General features: G+C 29.2%; 1 protein-coding gene across 2 annotated transcripts in view; it reads left to right on the top strand.

The window, feature by feature from the left end:
• Window positions 1–18,641, top strand: part of LOC142317258 (uncharacterized) — a 422,958-nt gene that overhangs the window by 176,442 nt on the left and 227,875 nt on the right. Inside the window, exon 1 of one of the 2 annotated variants that reach the window (XM_075353665.1) lies at window positions 1,778–2,063. The exons of the other annotated variant lie outside the window; for it this stretch is intronic. Within the exon in view, the coding sequence (XP_075209780.1) occupies window positions 1,899–2,063 (165 nt within the window). The 5' untranslated portion in view covers window positions 1,778–1,898. Of the gene's footprint in view, window positions 1–1,777; window positions 2,064–18,641 lie in introns of those variants that run through there. 2 annotated transcript variants of the gene reach the window in all.

The raw sequence follows: 18,641 nt of genomic DNA, 5'->3' as shown, positions 1-18,641 counted from the left end.
AAATAGATATTTCCGTTGAAATATGAAAACCGAAATGTTTCGCGATTACAACATTTTCTTTACTTCGTACAAGGAAGTAAAAAAAAGTTAAAGAAAGGAAAAAAGGAGATGAAATCTGAAGAACAGATTTTTTTCCCGATCAAAATCGTATAAATAAATAACCTGAAACTTCTTTTACTAAATTTAATGTCGTATGTATCGAGACATATCTATATCGATTATCTTTTTCTATATCGATCGTTATCTATATCAATATCCATTCCTGAGATAGTTATTATGTTATTAAATTAATATATTGTTAAGTATTATGGAACTAATAACACGTAAACACTCCCAGGACAAATAATAATAAATTGTGAAATTTTCAGCGAAATCGGTTGGGTATTTTTTGGCTTATTACACACCCATCAACTGGTCTAGTGATGAACTTGTCATCGCAAATTAGCTGATTTCGACGTCGAGAGTTCTATAGTTCAAATCCTAGTAAAGGCAGTTTACTTTTAAGCGGATTTGAATACTAGATCGTGGATAAATTCTTTGGTGGTTGAATTTCAATTAATCGCACATTTCAGGAATGGTCGACCCGAGACTGTACAAGACTATACAATTCATTTACATTCGGTTATATTATCCTTATTCATCCTCTGGAGTAGCACCTTAAGGTGGTTCCGGAATCTAAACAGAAAAAGAGAGAGAGGGCGCACACAAAACGAAGAAAATTGCCTTTTTTATTTATACACTAGCAGCTAGGCTCTCCGGGCGGTGACTCGGAATGGGATTATTTTGTGTTCAAAATTATTACTTCTTGTGTAAATATATTTTTTTTGAATGATGAAAATTGATGTAACAAAAGTTAAATTAGAAATTTAACTCTAGAAACTGATACTTACGAATCGGGAATTTCGTTTGTGATCGATTCTGGTGCCTACTTTTTGGTATAGTTCATTATTTTATGAATAAAAACAATCATATAAATAAAAAAAAATATATATTATTAGTATATATTTCGCATATATATATTTATATATATATCAATATATGTGCGATATATCGATATATAATAATATAACAAGTATGCAATTGACCACCACGAGAAATGTACTAACGAATCGGAATTTTCCGCTAGTGTTCGGTATAGCTGGTGGTAATCTAAGGGGAAGGACAAACACACACACATACATATATATATTCCCTTTATTAGGGTAGGATATGTATATATTATAATCTTTTTGTGATAAATACGTGTAACAATCTATTTAAATTTAATACATGTGAAAATAAAGTATAATTATTATGGTGATTAAAGATAAAGTGTTTACAATTAATTTAATGTAAATTGTATTGAAAATTTCCCATTTTTAATAGGTTTAAAATAATAATTTATACATGTTTTATTATAGTAACATTAATATAAAGTACCCTTATTGTTTAACAAATTTCCACTTAAATAATAATAATAATCGATGAAAGTTTTAAAAGAAAAGCTAATACAATAATATTTCTATTATAATAATAATAATAATAACAGAATTTCTAAAGGACATGAGCACACAAAGTAATTAATTAAGCGTATTATAACACTTGCGTCACTTCATTAGTATTAATGTGAATCTCCCATAATAATATTTCCACTCGGTTGCCAGTTTAGATTGTTTGAATAATAATTATAATACATATTAAATAACAGTTCTCATGACTATATAGTAATTTTAACAACAAACGCTACACCACCACTACGATGACAACGAGTGTAAACCGGAGCTTGCAACAGAGTCTACCTCTACCGCAACAACGTTACTATTTTCTTCGCTACACCTCAGTTAGTTCTTCGCTGACACTCTTCATGTTTATTGTTATCGTACAACATTAAAATAGTATAGTATAAAATTTTGTGTGATATGTTTTTTCGTCGTACTTTGGATATACCGCGTTCCGCGCGTTATTATCGTCAAGATTTTAACGATCATGTTCCTGTTCACGCTATATCATATTCAGATAGACTACATTATTTCAGCGCTCGTCCATATTTTGCTAATCCTTTTAATGGACATTATTGTACACAGGTAATTTTTAATTTTCTTTATAATTTAAGTTAATTAAAATTATTTTACAATTCATCGAATATACTTTTGAATTATAACTAGAAATATACATTTGTTTTTGTATCATAAAAAAAAGCCTAGATTAACAGGAATTCAAATCTTCTTTTCCTATGTTTATAGATTTAGTTAAAGTTAAATAATTAAATGCTAACTTCTTTGTTGAAATTTAATTGCTTTTATGCAGAATTAATTCATACTATACTAATATTATCGTTAATAAAATTATCACAATATACAAAAGAAATTAGCATTTTATTTAAAACGATTGTTATTTTATGTTAATTAATTTTAATTTATTTACGTATACTTTGATATCGCCGTTTATCTTTCTAGAGAAATAAAAATTAAAAAAAAATTATTCAATAAATATTACTATTATTATCGAATCCAAATATAATGAATAACAGATTTGATTTGAGAGATCTGGAAGAAAGTAGATATTATGTAGAGTTAATAAGGATCTTTCCCATATAAACCTATAGTAATGGGTACCATGATTCCGACTTACCGAAAATTTCAACATATATTTGCGTTTCACATCCCCCAGACCCCAAAACCACCATCAGTTCAAACGTTTCTATATATATATTTATATATACATATATTTCACTTTCGTGGACAAGATAACTGCCGTAATTTAGCGCCAATCACTTTCAAATTGAAACATAAAATATAACGACCAAAAATCTCGGTCGAGTGGAGGATTAAAATTGTGGGGAGGGGTGCTTTTTCGAAAAAACATAAAATCGCTATAACTTTCTTATTAAATAAAATATTGAATTTGCTTAATGTTCCTACTATTCTTTTGATAAGAGCCTAAAACTTATCTAAGTAAAGTTTTTTAATATCACCAACCATTGGCCCAGCGGGTAGAAAGAATGGGGTTTCGAGACAAAAAAAAAAATCATACCTTCTTTAATAGGCACAGTATCGGATCGGTTTAAAGTGGTCATTAGTCCTCTAAACATTAACTAAAAGTTTTGTCTGAAACAATTTTTGATATGATCAACCCTTACGACAAGAGATAACCAAAACATTGTTGGAATTGTTAGAAGATGGGGCTTTTCGTATGCTAAATATGTAAAACTTTTTTTCACATGCAGCCATTATCGTATTGAGTAAATATGAAATTTTTCTTAACTTTATGGTGGAAATATTTTTATCCTCTACTAAGTACCGGTGAAATCACCTTCCGGCGTACCTAAAGGTTTTTTTTTAATTTTATTTCATCTATTACAGGTTTCTGATTTTAATTTTCTGGCATCATAGTTCTAAAATTATGATGCAACAAGGGATGTGTGATAATTTGTCAAAAAATACGGTATGGTTTTTTTTTAATTTCTCAACTTTTCATAATCTCGGGAACCCTAAAACAAAAAAAAATGTTAGATGTAATATTCGTACGTATGTTTTTGTGAATCTTACTAAATTTTGACTGGAAAAATCGATTCTGATGAAATTTTGTACAGAGATTTCTGTATATGGGGCAATTTTTTGATAAAATTTTGAGGTCAATATATCAGGGGGTGTGGTAGATAGTTTCTTTGAGGGTTAATTTCCTCAAACTTTTGCAAATATAACCACATTATATTAAGCTCAGTACATGCGTAAATACTTAGTACACCATTTAAAAAAATCTTATGTAAGCACCACATAACTTTCTTTTACGCCTATCAAATTACATTTACACATTTTTTATAAAATGAAAAGTACTTTTTTTTTTTTTTTTTGTCTTCAGTCATTTGACTGGTTTGATGCAGCTCTCCAAGATTCCCTATCTAGTGCTAGTCGTTTCATTTCAGTATACCCTCTACATCCTACATCCCCAACAATTTGTTTTACATACTCCAAACGTGGCCTGCCTACACAATTTTTCCCTTCTACCTGTCCTTCCAATATTAAAGCGACTATTCCAGGATGCCTTAGTATGTGGCCTATAAGTCTGTCTCTTCTTTTAACTATATTCTTCCAAATGCTTCTTTCTTCATCTATTTGCCGCAATACCTCTTCATTTGTCACTTTATCCACCCATCTGATTTTTAACATTCTCCTATAGCACCACATTTCAAAAGCTTCTAATCTTTTCTTCTCAGATACTCCGATTGTCCAAGTTTCACTTCCATATAAAGCGACACTCCAAACATACACTTTCAAAAATCTTTTCCTGACATTTAAATTCATTTTTGATGTAAACAAATTATATTTCTTACTGAAGGCTCGTTTAGCTTGTGCTATTCGGCATTTTATATCGCTCCTGCTTCGTCCATCTTTAGTAATTTTACTTCCCAAATAACAAAATTCTTCTACCTCCATAATCTTTTCTCCTCCTATTTTCACATTCAGTGGTCCATCTTTGTTATTTCTACTACATTTCATTACTTTTGTTTTGTTCTTGTTTATTTTCATGCGATAGTTCTTGCGTAGGACTTCATCTATGCCGTTCATTGTTTCTTCTAAATCCTTTTTACTCTCGGCTAGAATTACTATATCATCAGCAAATCGTAGCATCTTTATCTTTTCACCTTGTACTGTTACTCCGAATCTAAATTGTTCTTTAACATCATTAACTGCTAGTTCCATGTAAAGATTAAAAAGTAACGGAGATAGGGAACATCCTTGTCGGACTCCCTTTCTTATTAGGGCTTCTTTCTTATGTTCTTCAATTGTTATTGTTGCTGTTTGGTTCCTGTACATGTTAGCAATTGTTCTTCTATCTCTGTATTTGAACCCTAATTTTTTTAAAATGCTGAACATTTTATTCCAGTCTACGTTATCGAAAGCCTTTTCTAGGTCTATAAACGCCAAGTATGTTGGTTTGTTTTTCTTTAATCTTCCTTCTACTATTAATCTGAGGCCTAAAATTGCTTCCCTTGTCCCTATACTTTTCCTGAAACCAAATTGGTCTTCTCCTAACACTTCTTCCACTCTCCTCTCAATTCTTCTGTATAAAATTCTAGTTAAGATTTTTGATGCATGACTAGTTAAACTAATTGTTCTATATTCTTCACATTTATCTGCCCCTGCTTTCTTTGGTATCATAACTATAACACTTTTTTTGAAGTCTGACGGAAATTCCCCTTTTTCATAAATATTACACACCAGTTTGTATAATCTATCAATCGCTTCCTCACCTGCACTGCGCAGTAATTCTACAGGTATTCCGTCTATTCCAGGAGCCTTTCTGCCATTTAAATCTTTTAATGCTCTCTTAAATTCAGATCTCAGTATTGGTTCTCCCATTTCATCCTCCTCAACTTCCTCTTCTTCCTCTATAACACCATTTTCTAATTCATTTCCTCCGTATAACTCTTCAATATATTCCACCCATCTATCGACTTTACCTTTCGTATTATATATTGGTGTACCATCTTTGTTTAACACATTATTAGATTTTAATTTATGTACCCCAAAATTTTCCTTAACTTTCCTGTATGCTCCGTCAATTTTACCAATGTTCATTTCTCTTTCCACTTCTGAACACTTTTCTTTAATCCACTCTTCTTTCGCCAGTTTGCATTTCCTATTTATAGCATTTCTTAATTGCCGATAGTTCCTTTTACTTTCTTCATCATTAGCATTCTTATATTTTCTACGTTCATCCATCAGCTGCAGTATATCGTCTGAAACCCAAGGTTTTCTACCAGCTCTCTTTATTCCGCCTAAGTTTGCTTCTGCTGATTTAAGAATTTCCTTTTTAACATTCTCCCATTCTTCTTCTACATTTTCTACCATATCTTTTTTACTCAGACCTCTTGCGATGTCCTCCTCAAAAATCTTCTTTACCTCCTCTTCCTCAAGCTTCTCTAAATTCCACCGATTCATCTGACAACTTTTCTTCAGGTTTTTAAACCCCAATCTACATTTCATTATCACCAAATTATGGTCGCTATCAATGTCTGCTCCAGGGTAAGTTTTGCAGTCAACGAGTTGATTTCTAAATCTTTGCTTAACCATGATATAATCTATCTGATACCTTCCAGTATCGCCTGGCTTTTTCCAAGTGTATATTCTTCTATTATGATTTTTAAATTGGGTGTTGGCAATTACTAAATTATACTTCGTGCAAAACTCTATAAGTCGGTCCCCTCTTTCATTCCTTTTGCCCAGCCCGTATTCACCCACTATATTTCCTTCCTTGCCTTTTCCAATGCTTGCATTCCAATCTCCAACTATTATTAAATTTGAAAAGTACATAAAATTTTATTTCATTAAAAACTTCTGATATTTTTTCATCTATTTTTTTTATTGTTATTATTGAATTATTATTTATCGTAAAAAAAGTTTTACAATAAGAGGTTAATAATTATTAATAAATCAATATATTTAATTAAAAAAGAGTTACAAAAAAAGAAAAGGAGATGAAGTCTGATTCAAACCGATGTGCCTTCCCATCAGATCAAAATATTTTATTAATTAAAGGTTCATTTGGCTATAACTCTTGAACCAATGAAAATAAGTACTGCTTGTGTGTATCATTGAAAAGTTTTCAGTGAGGTCTTATTATTGTAGTTAAGAAAAAGTCCAAAATCCAAATTTGTTTTGGATTATGGGATTTTTTTGGACACTTTTACTTCAGTCGATTGCAATCAAATTGGAGGTGCAGAACTAGATGTTACAAAATTTCAACTTCATACGGCTAATTGTTTTTGAGTCATGCGAAGTACAAAAGTGTCCAAAAAAGCTCAAAATCCAAAAACAAATTTGAATTTATGATTTTTCCTTAACTGCAATAATAAGCCCTCATTGAGAGCTTTTCAACGATATATCATAAGTGGTACTTATTTTCACTGGTTCTAGTGTTATAGCCAAATTAAATTTTATTTAATGAAATATTTGTATCATATAAGGGTAAGGTTCATCGATTCTAATCAGACTTCATCTCCTGTTTTTTTATTAATTTTATTTTTAATTTACATATGTTGATTTATTTATAATAATTAACCTCTGATTGTAAAAAAATGTACGATAAATAATAATTCAATAATAACAACAAAAAAAAATGGTGAAAAAATATCAGAAGTTATTAACGAAATAAATTTTATTTACTTGTAATTTTTAAAAAATGTGTAAATGTAATTTAATTTGCGTACAAGGAAGTCATGTGGTGTCCACATCAGACTTTCTCACTATATAAGAATAAATAACCAATGCCAGAAAAAGCATAACCACTTTGTTATCAGTTTTTTTTTTTCAATTGAACAAAAGTTATACTCGTATGGAGGTTTACAACCGTATGAAAAAGTAAGTAGCCTCTATATTGAATGGTTCTTTCATTTTTAAATATCTCTATATATACCATTATAAAAAATCAAGAAAATATTTTTTATTTATGTTATAAAAAAAAATCCTTGTTTATGGTTTTTGATGTAAATATCGATGAACAAGTTATAGAGTAAAAGCTTAGAATTATAGGTCCATTTTTTCTTTTTCTTTTAAGACATCAACAATTAAAGTAAATTGAATTTCAACTATTACCCAACCAAACTGAAATTTTATTCTATCTCAGTCATCATCATGAACAGTTTATTTATTGTTAGTTTGATAGTAGGTATCTTTCCCTCTAACATTTTTCCATTATTTTCCATTTTACCCTTTTCTTTACAATCTGAGATATTCTAAATGCTTCGGAAATGTATATCTGTCATTTCCGGGTCCAGTAGTTAAATTGTTCCATTATTTTAACTTCCACAAAATTGTAAGCTAAATTATATTGTGAACGGGATCTTGTAATCTAACTCAAGTAATTGAACTCGATACAAAATACAACGGTAAAATATTTGTTCAAACTCATCAAAGGGAGTCCCAAGATATAAACTTTGATTTTTATAATTTTATAAAACAAATATTAATCGATTACGATACTAATTATTTAATCGATGAATTAAGATATACATTCGATTTTAAAAAAACTTAAACTTAAAAATAGTTATAGCTTATATAAGTTTAAGTTCTATGAAATGTACTTTATAACGGTAATCTCAAAGGAAAAGCGCGTACGACAGCCATTTTTGTCCATTTGCTCTTAGTTATTTAATGATCTTTTTTTTCGATTTGCTCACGGAAATGATAAAAAAAGATTCTAATGACAACGCAAAACAATTTCCATTTAATTCCATTTCTAACAATTCAAACATGGATATGAATGAAGTTAGTCATATATTTACGTTTTTAATTATTTGTAAAAAGAAAATTTTGACAATAAAAAATACTGTGCACATTCTATAGATTATAAATAAGAGAGCACTTTTATAAAAATTATGAAAATTTAAAAAACACATCCATTAAATTTCAACAATTCAGGATGAGATTTTCACACCACTCATTACAATATCCATTGCAAATTTTAAGAAATATTTCAGTGTATTTATTCTTATAATAGCCGTGACAAATAGCCGGCCTCCATGGCGCGAATGGTACCGTCTCGGCCTTTCATCCGGATGTCCTGTGTTCGAATCCCGGTCAAACGTGTAATTTTTCTTACGCCACAAAAATTCCATTTCCAAATTCCACGCACAAGCTTCAAGTTTATGTGGTAATATCAGCAACCAAAAAAAAATTTGGTACTTTAAAAAAAGTCTCAATACAAAAAAAAAAAAGTGTGGTGCATTTACCACTATCTGATCAGGTGAGGTCGAAGTCTTTATCATGGTGGAGATGTTTAATTACATATGTTACTCCTAATTCGCTAGAAAATTTGGTCTGAAGAGAATTATGATGTAATACTGATTAAAATTCCATGATAACTAAATTTCCCGAGTAGGATGATCGTGGCGCGAAATCTCGTAGAACATTTGTTACAATCTTCAGATAAAAATTATCTCAGACTGCGAGTTGAAACTTTCTTCAATATTTGACTGTATAACAAGTGAACATCGAAATATTAAGAAACTCTAACTTTGATATGTCTTGTAAGCTATACCAGATGTTTACACGCATTATAGTCATAATAAAGATTTTGCTCATGTAGTCTAAATACAAATAAATTTATCTGATTTTATGATGAAAAAAATGCGTTATGTTCATTGTTTATGCTCGATGGAAGAATTCGCTTACATACAACTCAAAAATGTGTTGAAATTTATTTATATAACATACAGTACGATCGCATTTTCTTTTCCCTTTTTTTAGAATCTATAGATTCATTTTATCAGAATTATATATGACTAATAAAATCAAAGTTTAAAAATGGACATGCAAATAAATGTTTATGTAGAATCCCTATTCTCGTTCAAACATAATAAAATAAATTATTAATTAGTTTTTTTTAGTTTAATTAGTTTCATCTCTTTTATTTCAAAATATAAATTTTAATCTACTTACATGTACCTTTAAATTGATTCCTAAAACAACACTGAATAAAAAAAAACTCTTCCGTTGTTATGCGCAAGAAAACCGACTTTTTGTTAAATAAATTTGGTTATGGTATAATATTTTAATATCTTTTTAATTTGGTTTAATATTGCTAACAATACATACCGAAAACAAAAAAAAACGTCTACGTTCCAACTCGCAGCATCATAACGAACCACCCTTCTAACTTGCCCCGCTCAAATATTTTCGACCTTAAATTGAGCGTAACTCAAGAAAGACTTGCACAACTTCAGATACACTTTTATAGCACATCTAAATTTCAATAAAATTTGGCTAGTAGTTTTGGAGATTTTCAAATTTCGAAACTACATAGGCATTTGCATATATCAGGGTGATTCAAAAAGGATATCACAACTTTAAAAGCAAATTACAATTTATTTAGATAAATTACAGATTAAGTTGAGATCTCAATTGATAGCAAAACACATCAAATTTTGACTTAGGTAGTTCATTAATATCGAATCTGTCAATCAGTGATGTTAAAAATGAATACATTTACTGTTGCGGAAGTGCTCGCTGTGTGTTTTGGTTTTACGATTTGCAGTCAGCAGCTGCAGTTCAATATAATTTTCGTAGAGAGTACAGTAGGCATACAATTTACTCCTGGCCCAAAACCATCGTTGAGATAGGTTGTTCTGGTAAACATATAAACTCTTACCAGGACGTCCACGCGTCCCTTAAGCTGCTGTGGAATAACTCGGTTAAAGCATTGCAATTCGTCCGAAGAAATCAACTCGATATGTGTGTAATGTCGAGTGACACACAAACGCAGCATTCCACAAACGCTGTTTGGCGCGTATTACGTAAACGATTACACTTGAAGCCATAAAAATTAACCGTGATTCAACCCATTACAGATGACAAAGTTGGCCGGTTACAGTTTTGCGTAGAATTGATGGATAGAACTGCAGACAAAGATACGTTTTTACACAATGTAATTTTTAGTGATGAGTCAACATTTCACATCAGTGGCAAGGTGAACACCCATAACTGCCTATTATGAGGTAGCGAAAACTCTCAAGAAATTTTGCAACACATTTGTGATAGCCATAAAATCAATGTTTTTTGTGCCCTAAGCAAACAAAGATTGTACGACCCGTTGTTCTTCCAGGAGGTAACCGTAGATTATATCGTTTATCTGGATGTGCTTCAAAACTTTATAATTCGACAGTTAGATGATGATGACCAAGATGGATGCAATTACTATCAGCAAGATGGGTCACCACCTCATTACCGCCTAGAAGTCCGAGATTTTCCTGATACTCGATTCCCAGGTCGATGGATTGATCGGAGAGATCCAACCGCTCCCCAGATTTGACCCGCTAGATTTTTCTTGTGGGTTTCATTAAAGGTCGGATTTATGTAGCACCTTTGCCTGCTGATCTTGTTGAGCTAAGACTTCGAATTAATGATGCAGCTGCAAAAGAGGTAACTCTCGACTTGCTGCTATAGTCCGGAATGAAATTGACTTCATGTGGAATGTATATTGTGAAAGAAATGGAAGCCACATTTAACCAAAGTGAATGTTGGGTGACAAACTTGATGTGTTTTCTTATGAAATGAAACCTCAACCTAATCTGAAAGTTATCTCAATAAATTTTTATATGCTTTGTGAAGTCCTTTTTGAGAATCATCCGTTATACATATATATATATATATGCATACATAAGGAAATCCCAATTTAAGCGAATGGTATTTTCATTTCCTTACTTCAAAACGTAAAGAAAATTCATTTTCACTCCCCCCACCAATCTCATCATACGTAATACCGTACTTTTCTTCGAAAAATCGATAATAAATTTAGATTTTTATATGTTTTGTTGAGTAGGACATCTCACGATAAAGATCTTGCCATTTCCATTATACCTTAACCTTTTAAAACTAAGAAATGTATTTAAAAGAAAATACCTCACAGTTATGAAAATTTAATAATAGGTTAAATAACCGAAAACTTGAACATATGTTGGATACTGCTTTAACATATTTAATTAAAGTTGCTAAAATTAAAGAAAAACTAAAATTAACCGGTATTTAAATGATAAAATTTAATATGCTTATAGTATTTTAAAGGCGTAATAAGTAAATTAAATCGAATAGTAATTAAAAAGACAACAAATTAAAATAATAAATTTTTTTTACGTCTTCATAGTCGTTATTTTCGGTAATTATTCTGACCTTATCTCCGGTTCAAATTTTTGTGGTATTACAATAGTACTTTTTTTCCAATTTCCTTTGTAGAAAAGAATTAAAAAAGTATTTATTCTAAAAGTAGTAATAATTAAAGTTTAATTCCAATTAAATAAATCAATGAGAAAAGATTACAGAAAAGTGAAATTATATTAAATTAATAATAATAATATTATTATTTTTATTATTATTGTACTGAATGAGTCAAACTATAAAGGTAGGGTAATAAAATTCTCTAATGCAAGGAATGTGACCCTGGCTGAAGGCCAGATTGATTATCATGTGAATATATGTATTAACTGGCCTGTGAAATAAAAAAAAATTGTAGTAAATGAACTAAATTATTTATTTAAACTTATCATAATAATTCATCAAAAAAAAAAAAAAAATTCTCACAAGAAATAATCTATTTTTTATTATAATTTCGCATTTATTGTTATTCTTACTTTAAAAATTATAACATCATCTAATAATAAATAGATAAAAAAGAAAACATTTTAAGTTTTATCAAAATTTATAATTTTTTTTTTTGTTCGTCCCATATAAAAAATAAATACTTATAAAAAATTTATATACAAACAAGAGAGGAAGAATTATAAATTTCATTTATAATTACATGTACAACATTGTTAAAACAAAATAGTCAGTTTTGATAACCAGATTTATTTATTTCAATTTAGACAATAACCTAAGCACAGCACAGTTCTTTGGACAAGAAAAGAATTTAATTTAATTTAATTTCTATTTTTAGTAAATTAACTAGAGATATAGAAGATTATCCAATCAATCTATTTAAAAGATTTCATTTGTTAGAAAATATATTACTTATTTGATGAGATTTATGTAATAAATACCATTTTATAACATATTTATACAATAAATAAATTTTAGTTGTATGTTTCTACTTCCTTGTACGAAGTAAAGGGAGTATTGTGATCGCGAAAAATTTCGGTTTTCTAATTTCAACGAAAATATCCATTTTGACCATCCCTGAATCTACTTTGACTAATTTAGGCGAGATGTCTGCACGTACGTATGTATCTCGTATAACTCAAAAACGATTAGCCGTAGAATGTTGAAATCTTGGATTTAGGACTGTTGTAACATCTAGTTGTGCCCCTTTTCTTTTGACTGCAATCGCGTAAAACAAAAGTGTCAAAAAAAGCCCAAAATCTAAAAAAAAATGGTATTTGGACATTTACTTAACTACAGTAATAAGTATTCATTGAGAACTTTTCAACGATATACCTCGTAAGTGGTACTTATTTTCATTGGTTCCAAGTTACAGCCAGATAAAATTTTAATTAATAAAATATTTGCTTCTTACAAGGGGAAGGCACATTGGTTCGAATCCGACTAAATCTCCTTTTTTTTAACTTTTTTTTTTAATTTAAATATATTCATTTATTAATAATTATTATCCTCTGATTTTTAAAAAAAAATTACAATAAATAATCATTCAATAATAACAATAAGAAAATATCACAAGTTATTAATGAAATAAAATTTTATGTACTTTTCATTTAAAAAAAAAAATGTATATGTAATTTAATAGGCGTACAAGGAAGTCATGTGATGTCCACATCAGATTTTTTGTACACATTTAGAGGATACGTATTCAAATATGTCATTAACATTACTTTTTTGGGTATTGATTACATTTATTATCTACAGCTAATTACTTCACCTATTTTTTATTTATAAGTTTTTAATTTGGATTGGATCGAGCCTTTTCTACGGGTTTCATTTAATCTGATAGTCAAATGCTGGAGCATTTTATTTTATATTAAGCATGAAATAACAGATCCATCTTGATTTATGTTATTTAAAATTATTTGTATTTTGTAATTTTTATAAAATATTTATTTACATTTTTTTTATTGATGTGACAAAAATTACTAGAAATTGGGAGACTCCCAATTATTTCAGTTTTATAAAATTTGATTTTAGATTTTATTACATATTTTAATAACTTAATAAATAAAATATAACATTTTTTTCAACAAAAAAAAACTAATCTTTTTTAAAGTGAAAACTTCTTTAGACGCGTTGTGTGAGAATTTTTTGTACATACGAATTACATGGGAACATGGGAAAAAAATCCCTGACCGTAATAAAATTCTGTAATGTAACGCAAGACGCTAAGCATATATACATGAAAGAGAAAAAGGCATAGAGCAAGACTATATGTATGCATATATGAATGTATAGTATAATATGCAGTAGCAGAGAATGGTAGCTGGGAGAAAAAACTGCCGGTGATCCACAATAATTCTCCCTCTCTATCGCTCATAACAATAAAAAAAAAATAATTGTTTAAATTCAGTGTAACTGTAACATATAATATTTTTTTACTGAGTTTGTATAACATATGTGAAGATTTGCAACACGTAATTTATATGCATTAAAAATCATTAACCTTGAAAATATTGTCGGTAAAGGTTGCTGTTTATTGTTAAAAAGTTACTTTATATGAAATATTTTGGTCCTGTAATTCTGTGGGGGCGAATTTCGCTCGCACTAGTATCTCGAGAACGGTGGCCGCTAGACGCATGGGACTAGGACCTATCGATCCGGGTATCGCAAAGCACCCATATGGGTTATCTTTCAAAATCACGTTACAAGTGCCTTAGGACGTACCGTTTTTGAGATACGCCCTTTTTTATTTAACGAAAGATATGTCTGAGAGAACAACAACAAGATATGTCTGAATAACGATCAACGATAAACACACATATCGCTGAAAATAAAGATGACCTACATCGTCATCATACATTTAAAATTAATCATGCTTTTTGTAGTTAAAGCATATGTTTTACTATGAATTTTTCAGTAAATCAACTGTTTCAACATATGAACACACATTCATCATTGAAAGTAGCGGTTTTTTAATGTATTCGAACAAACCCGTGAAAAGAGACGTGGAGGTTCAATAGTCAATTTCTTTGTTGTAATTTTGGGGGCATCTTACCTCGTGTTTTACTACGTATTTTGCAGTAAATCCACTATTTCAGCGTGAAAATTTAACCACAAACAGGGGATAATCGTGGAAAACACCTGTTCAAATTATGCGTCAAATTGGTTCTATGGATCAAAGGTTAAAGTGGCTATTGAATGTAAACATTATATGCTACTTGTAATATATATTAATTCGAAACGATTGCGATCCTATACAAGTTTTCACTTCGGCCGTGCGGTCTCAAGCACACATATTTTTTTTTCAAAAGAATTTCTTTACTACTACATTATGATAGATATCATGTAATTAAATACTAGGAAAAAAGCAAGCCCAGTGTCTGCCGCGAAAATGTTACATGGTTTATGTTTCATTGCACATGATTTTGTTAAATATTTTTTCCAAATGTAATTAAATAACGTTCATGAATTTAGCGTAGTAACAACAAAAAAAAAACTTTTACGAGGAAAAGCTTCAAAATCCTGAACATTTTTAGCTACTTCTTTAGTTGTAATTTTTTAACACAGCTCTGACCCCAATGTTTTTCTTTTTTAACATTAAAACAAATATAATTTTAGATAAATCATTCATATGAAGAATTATAAATCGTTTGAACGATTGAATCGGACCAATGCAACGAATTGCACACCACCATTGGTCTGCTCTGTGTTAGTAGCAGCTGCCTGTTTCCGTAGCGCGAGTGGTAGCGTCTAGGCCTTTCATTTTGAGATTCCGAATCTCTGTTAAGCACGGCATTTTCACACGCTACAAAAATTGTCATTCATCCTCTGAAGCAATACCGAACAGTGGCCCCGGAGGTTAAAAAAAAGCGAGTACATACATCAAATAAACAAACAAACCCACCCACCATCGTCTTTTATGGAAATTATATAGTAATTGTTTTAGTTATATAAAAATCTATTGAAGTAATACTTTAATTCTTCTTTTTTTAATTTAGTTTCACAAGTTAAAAAATGTTAAATCTAATTTAATAATTTTTTCTAAAATTGTCAATCTCCATGGCGAAATGACAGCATCTCAGCCTTTCCTCTAAAGGTTCCGGGTTCGAATCCCGGCCAGGCATAGCATTTTTATTACGCTACAAACTTCCATTTTCATATTTCTACGTACAAGCTTCCTTGTTGTAAGCTTTTTGTGGTGAATTAATTCATGCACCAAAAAAAAAAATAATACGATTACAAACATTAATGTTTATTTTTCGGTAAAAAAAAAAATATATTAAATCAATTATATAGAACATATAAATTGAGCTATCTTAAACGAAAATGATTTTATGTTTTATCTATTACTACATGTAAAAACATTAACATTAGTTTCACTCAATCAACCTATTTTAAAAATTTAATCCAACCAATATATTAATATAATACATAATATAATTTTTAGATATAATATTTTGTTATGTATATAAAAGTTGTATATGCAAAAACCTGTATTTGATGTATTAGATGACCGGTTATAAAAATTTTTAATTATATTAATAATATCATGAAGGAAATAAGGTACGTAATTATTATGTTTTTCTTATATCGATTTATTAACTACTTTCCCAGCCATCAGTAGATTTTTTATTTATTAACAGACTACATTTAGCTGTATTATATCTTTTACGAATTATTAAAAATGAAATTTAATACTAGTTATGAAAAAAGTATTACTCAACTAAAATTAAAAGAAAAAAATAACTATTTATTAGAGTGAATACATATCGCACCGTAATAGTTCATGATAAAAAAAATAAATAATAATTATTTTAGTTATATATAATAAGTGTATCTATCTATCTATATCTCTCTCTCTCTCTCTCTCTCTCTCTCTCTCTCTCTCTCTATATATATATATATATATATGAATAGAATACTGTAGTAGTCTAAAAGATGAGAAATTTGCTAAAAGAGAAATTCTAAAATAAGTAAATAAAATATAACAGATAATGAGATATTAAATTTTAGTTTAGGTGAATATAGTATACCACAAGTTACAGCATTTTTATAGAGAATGTAATAAAAAAAATAGCAGAAAATGAAAGATAACATGAAGAAATATATCTCAACGAAACGACAAGATGGTGAATATGAAGACGAAGAAAATGTTAAGCACAAGTGAAGAATAAATAAAATTAAGAGAAGATGATAAATATGAAGAAGAAGAAAAATTTAAGACCAAGGAAATTATAAAAAGATTAAGAGAGCATGATTAATATAAAGAGGGAAAAAATTTGGAAACTAGAAAACATGTACACAAATGAAGATCAGAAGAATTATATCATACCAAAGAGCGATTAAATGATTGACAACAAAAAACCATTAACGAAATGATGATTAACTCCGACTTAGGGAGAATATTGCCCAACAATATCAGAGGAATAATGAACTAAAAGATAAGAATGTTTTGCAATTTATTAAAGATGGGACATGTATGGTCTCAGTGTATATGTAGTTCTTGTGAAGGTCTATTTTTCAGTCAGTCTGCAGTCAACTTTAATGAAGATAAAATTAAACAGAAATTAAACTACAAAATCCAAAAATAATACGATTCTAAATTACAACTTTCAATTAATATTAAATAAACAGTTGTTTCACCAAATCTATTACATATACACATATATAATAATGCCTACTAAATTACATATAAACATTTTTAAAAGTACATAAAATTTTATTTCACTAATAACTTCAATTTTTTTTTCATATATTTTTTTTTATTATTATTATCTTTGGATAATTATTTACTGTAAACCATTTTTACAGTCACGGATTAATAATTATTAATAAATTAATACATTTAGATTTAAAAAAAAGTTAAAAGTAAATTTTAAAAAAATTTGAAAAAAAAGAGATGAAGACTGATTCGAACTGATGTGCCTTCCCTAGTAAGATACAAATATTTCATTAATTAAAATTTTATTTGGCTATAACTCTAGAACCAATGAAAATAAGTAACACTTATGATAAATCGTTGAAAAGCTCTCAATAATGGCTTATTACTATAGTTTAGAGAAAGTAAAAAATCCAATTTTTTTTTTTTTGTCTTCGAACATTATAAGATATTTTGGCTCTGAAAATTGCAATCAAAATGGGAGGTGCACAACTATATGTTACAATAGTCCTAAGTGCAAAATTTCAACATCTTACGGCTAATCGTTTTTGAGTTGTGCGAGATACATACGTACGTACAGACGTCTCACCGAAACTAGTCAAAATAGATTTAGGAACGGTCAAAATGGATATTTCCGTTGAAATCTGAAAACTGAAATTTTTCGCGATCACAATACTCCCTTTACTTCGTACAAGGAAGTAGAAACATACAACTAAAATTTATTTAAACATATATACATATATTTATACAACCTACGATACTCCCAGTACAGTAAGGATTTAAACTTGGAGTCATACCTCTAAATAGGTTCAGCCGTTGAGTTGCTACAGTGGAACAAACATACATACATACACCCTAAATAAATTACACTCCTCTTTAGGTAGTCGTGTAAGAAATTATTAGAGTATAAACTACAGTGAGTGTTTTTTTAAAGTAAATCAAAAATATTTTAATTTTTCAAAAGTAAATTTTTTTTACTGAAAACAGCTTTTTTTAATTTTTACGAATTCATTAGGTTTTTTATTAATTTTTTTATTTAAAAAAGTTGATTTCTTTTGTTTTTTATAGACTTTATTGAATAAATTTTCGCAGAATAAAATTTTCTACACGTTTTGATAATAAAATTTACGCATTTATTAGTGGTATAAAAAAAGTTATTGTACTTCAAATGTAAAGAAAATTTCTGGTCATCGAATTTTTTCGTTTTACGTTGGATATGATGAAAATTACGGGAAATACAGTTCTGGGACCAGTTTTATTCAATTTTTCAGGTCAAAAATCTTAAGAAACCATCATGTTTCCCCAAATATTCTAAAATTTCACCGGAGGAACTGAAATTCGCGCGAAATTTTTTTCACCAGCTGTAACACGATAACAAAGTGTTTTCAGACATACGTTTACGTATG

Source organism: Lycorma delicatula, chromosome 1, assembly GCF_047948215.1.
Source record: "Lycorma delicatula isolate Av1 chromosome 1, ASM4794821v1, whole genome shotgun sequence".
NCBI lineage: Eukaryota > Metazoa > Arthropoda > Insecta > Hemiptera > Fulgoridae > Lycorma > Lycorma delicatula.
The sequence above is the reverse complement of the archived record's forward strand: the minus strand, read 5'-3'. Positions and strand labels throughout refer to the sequence as shown.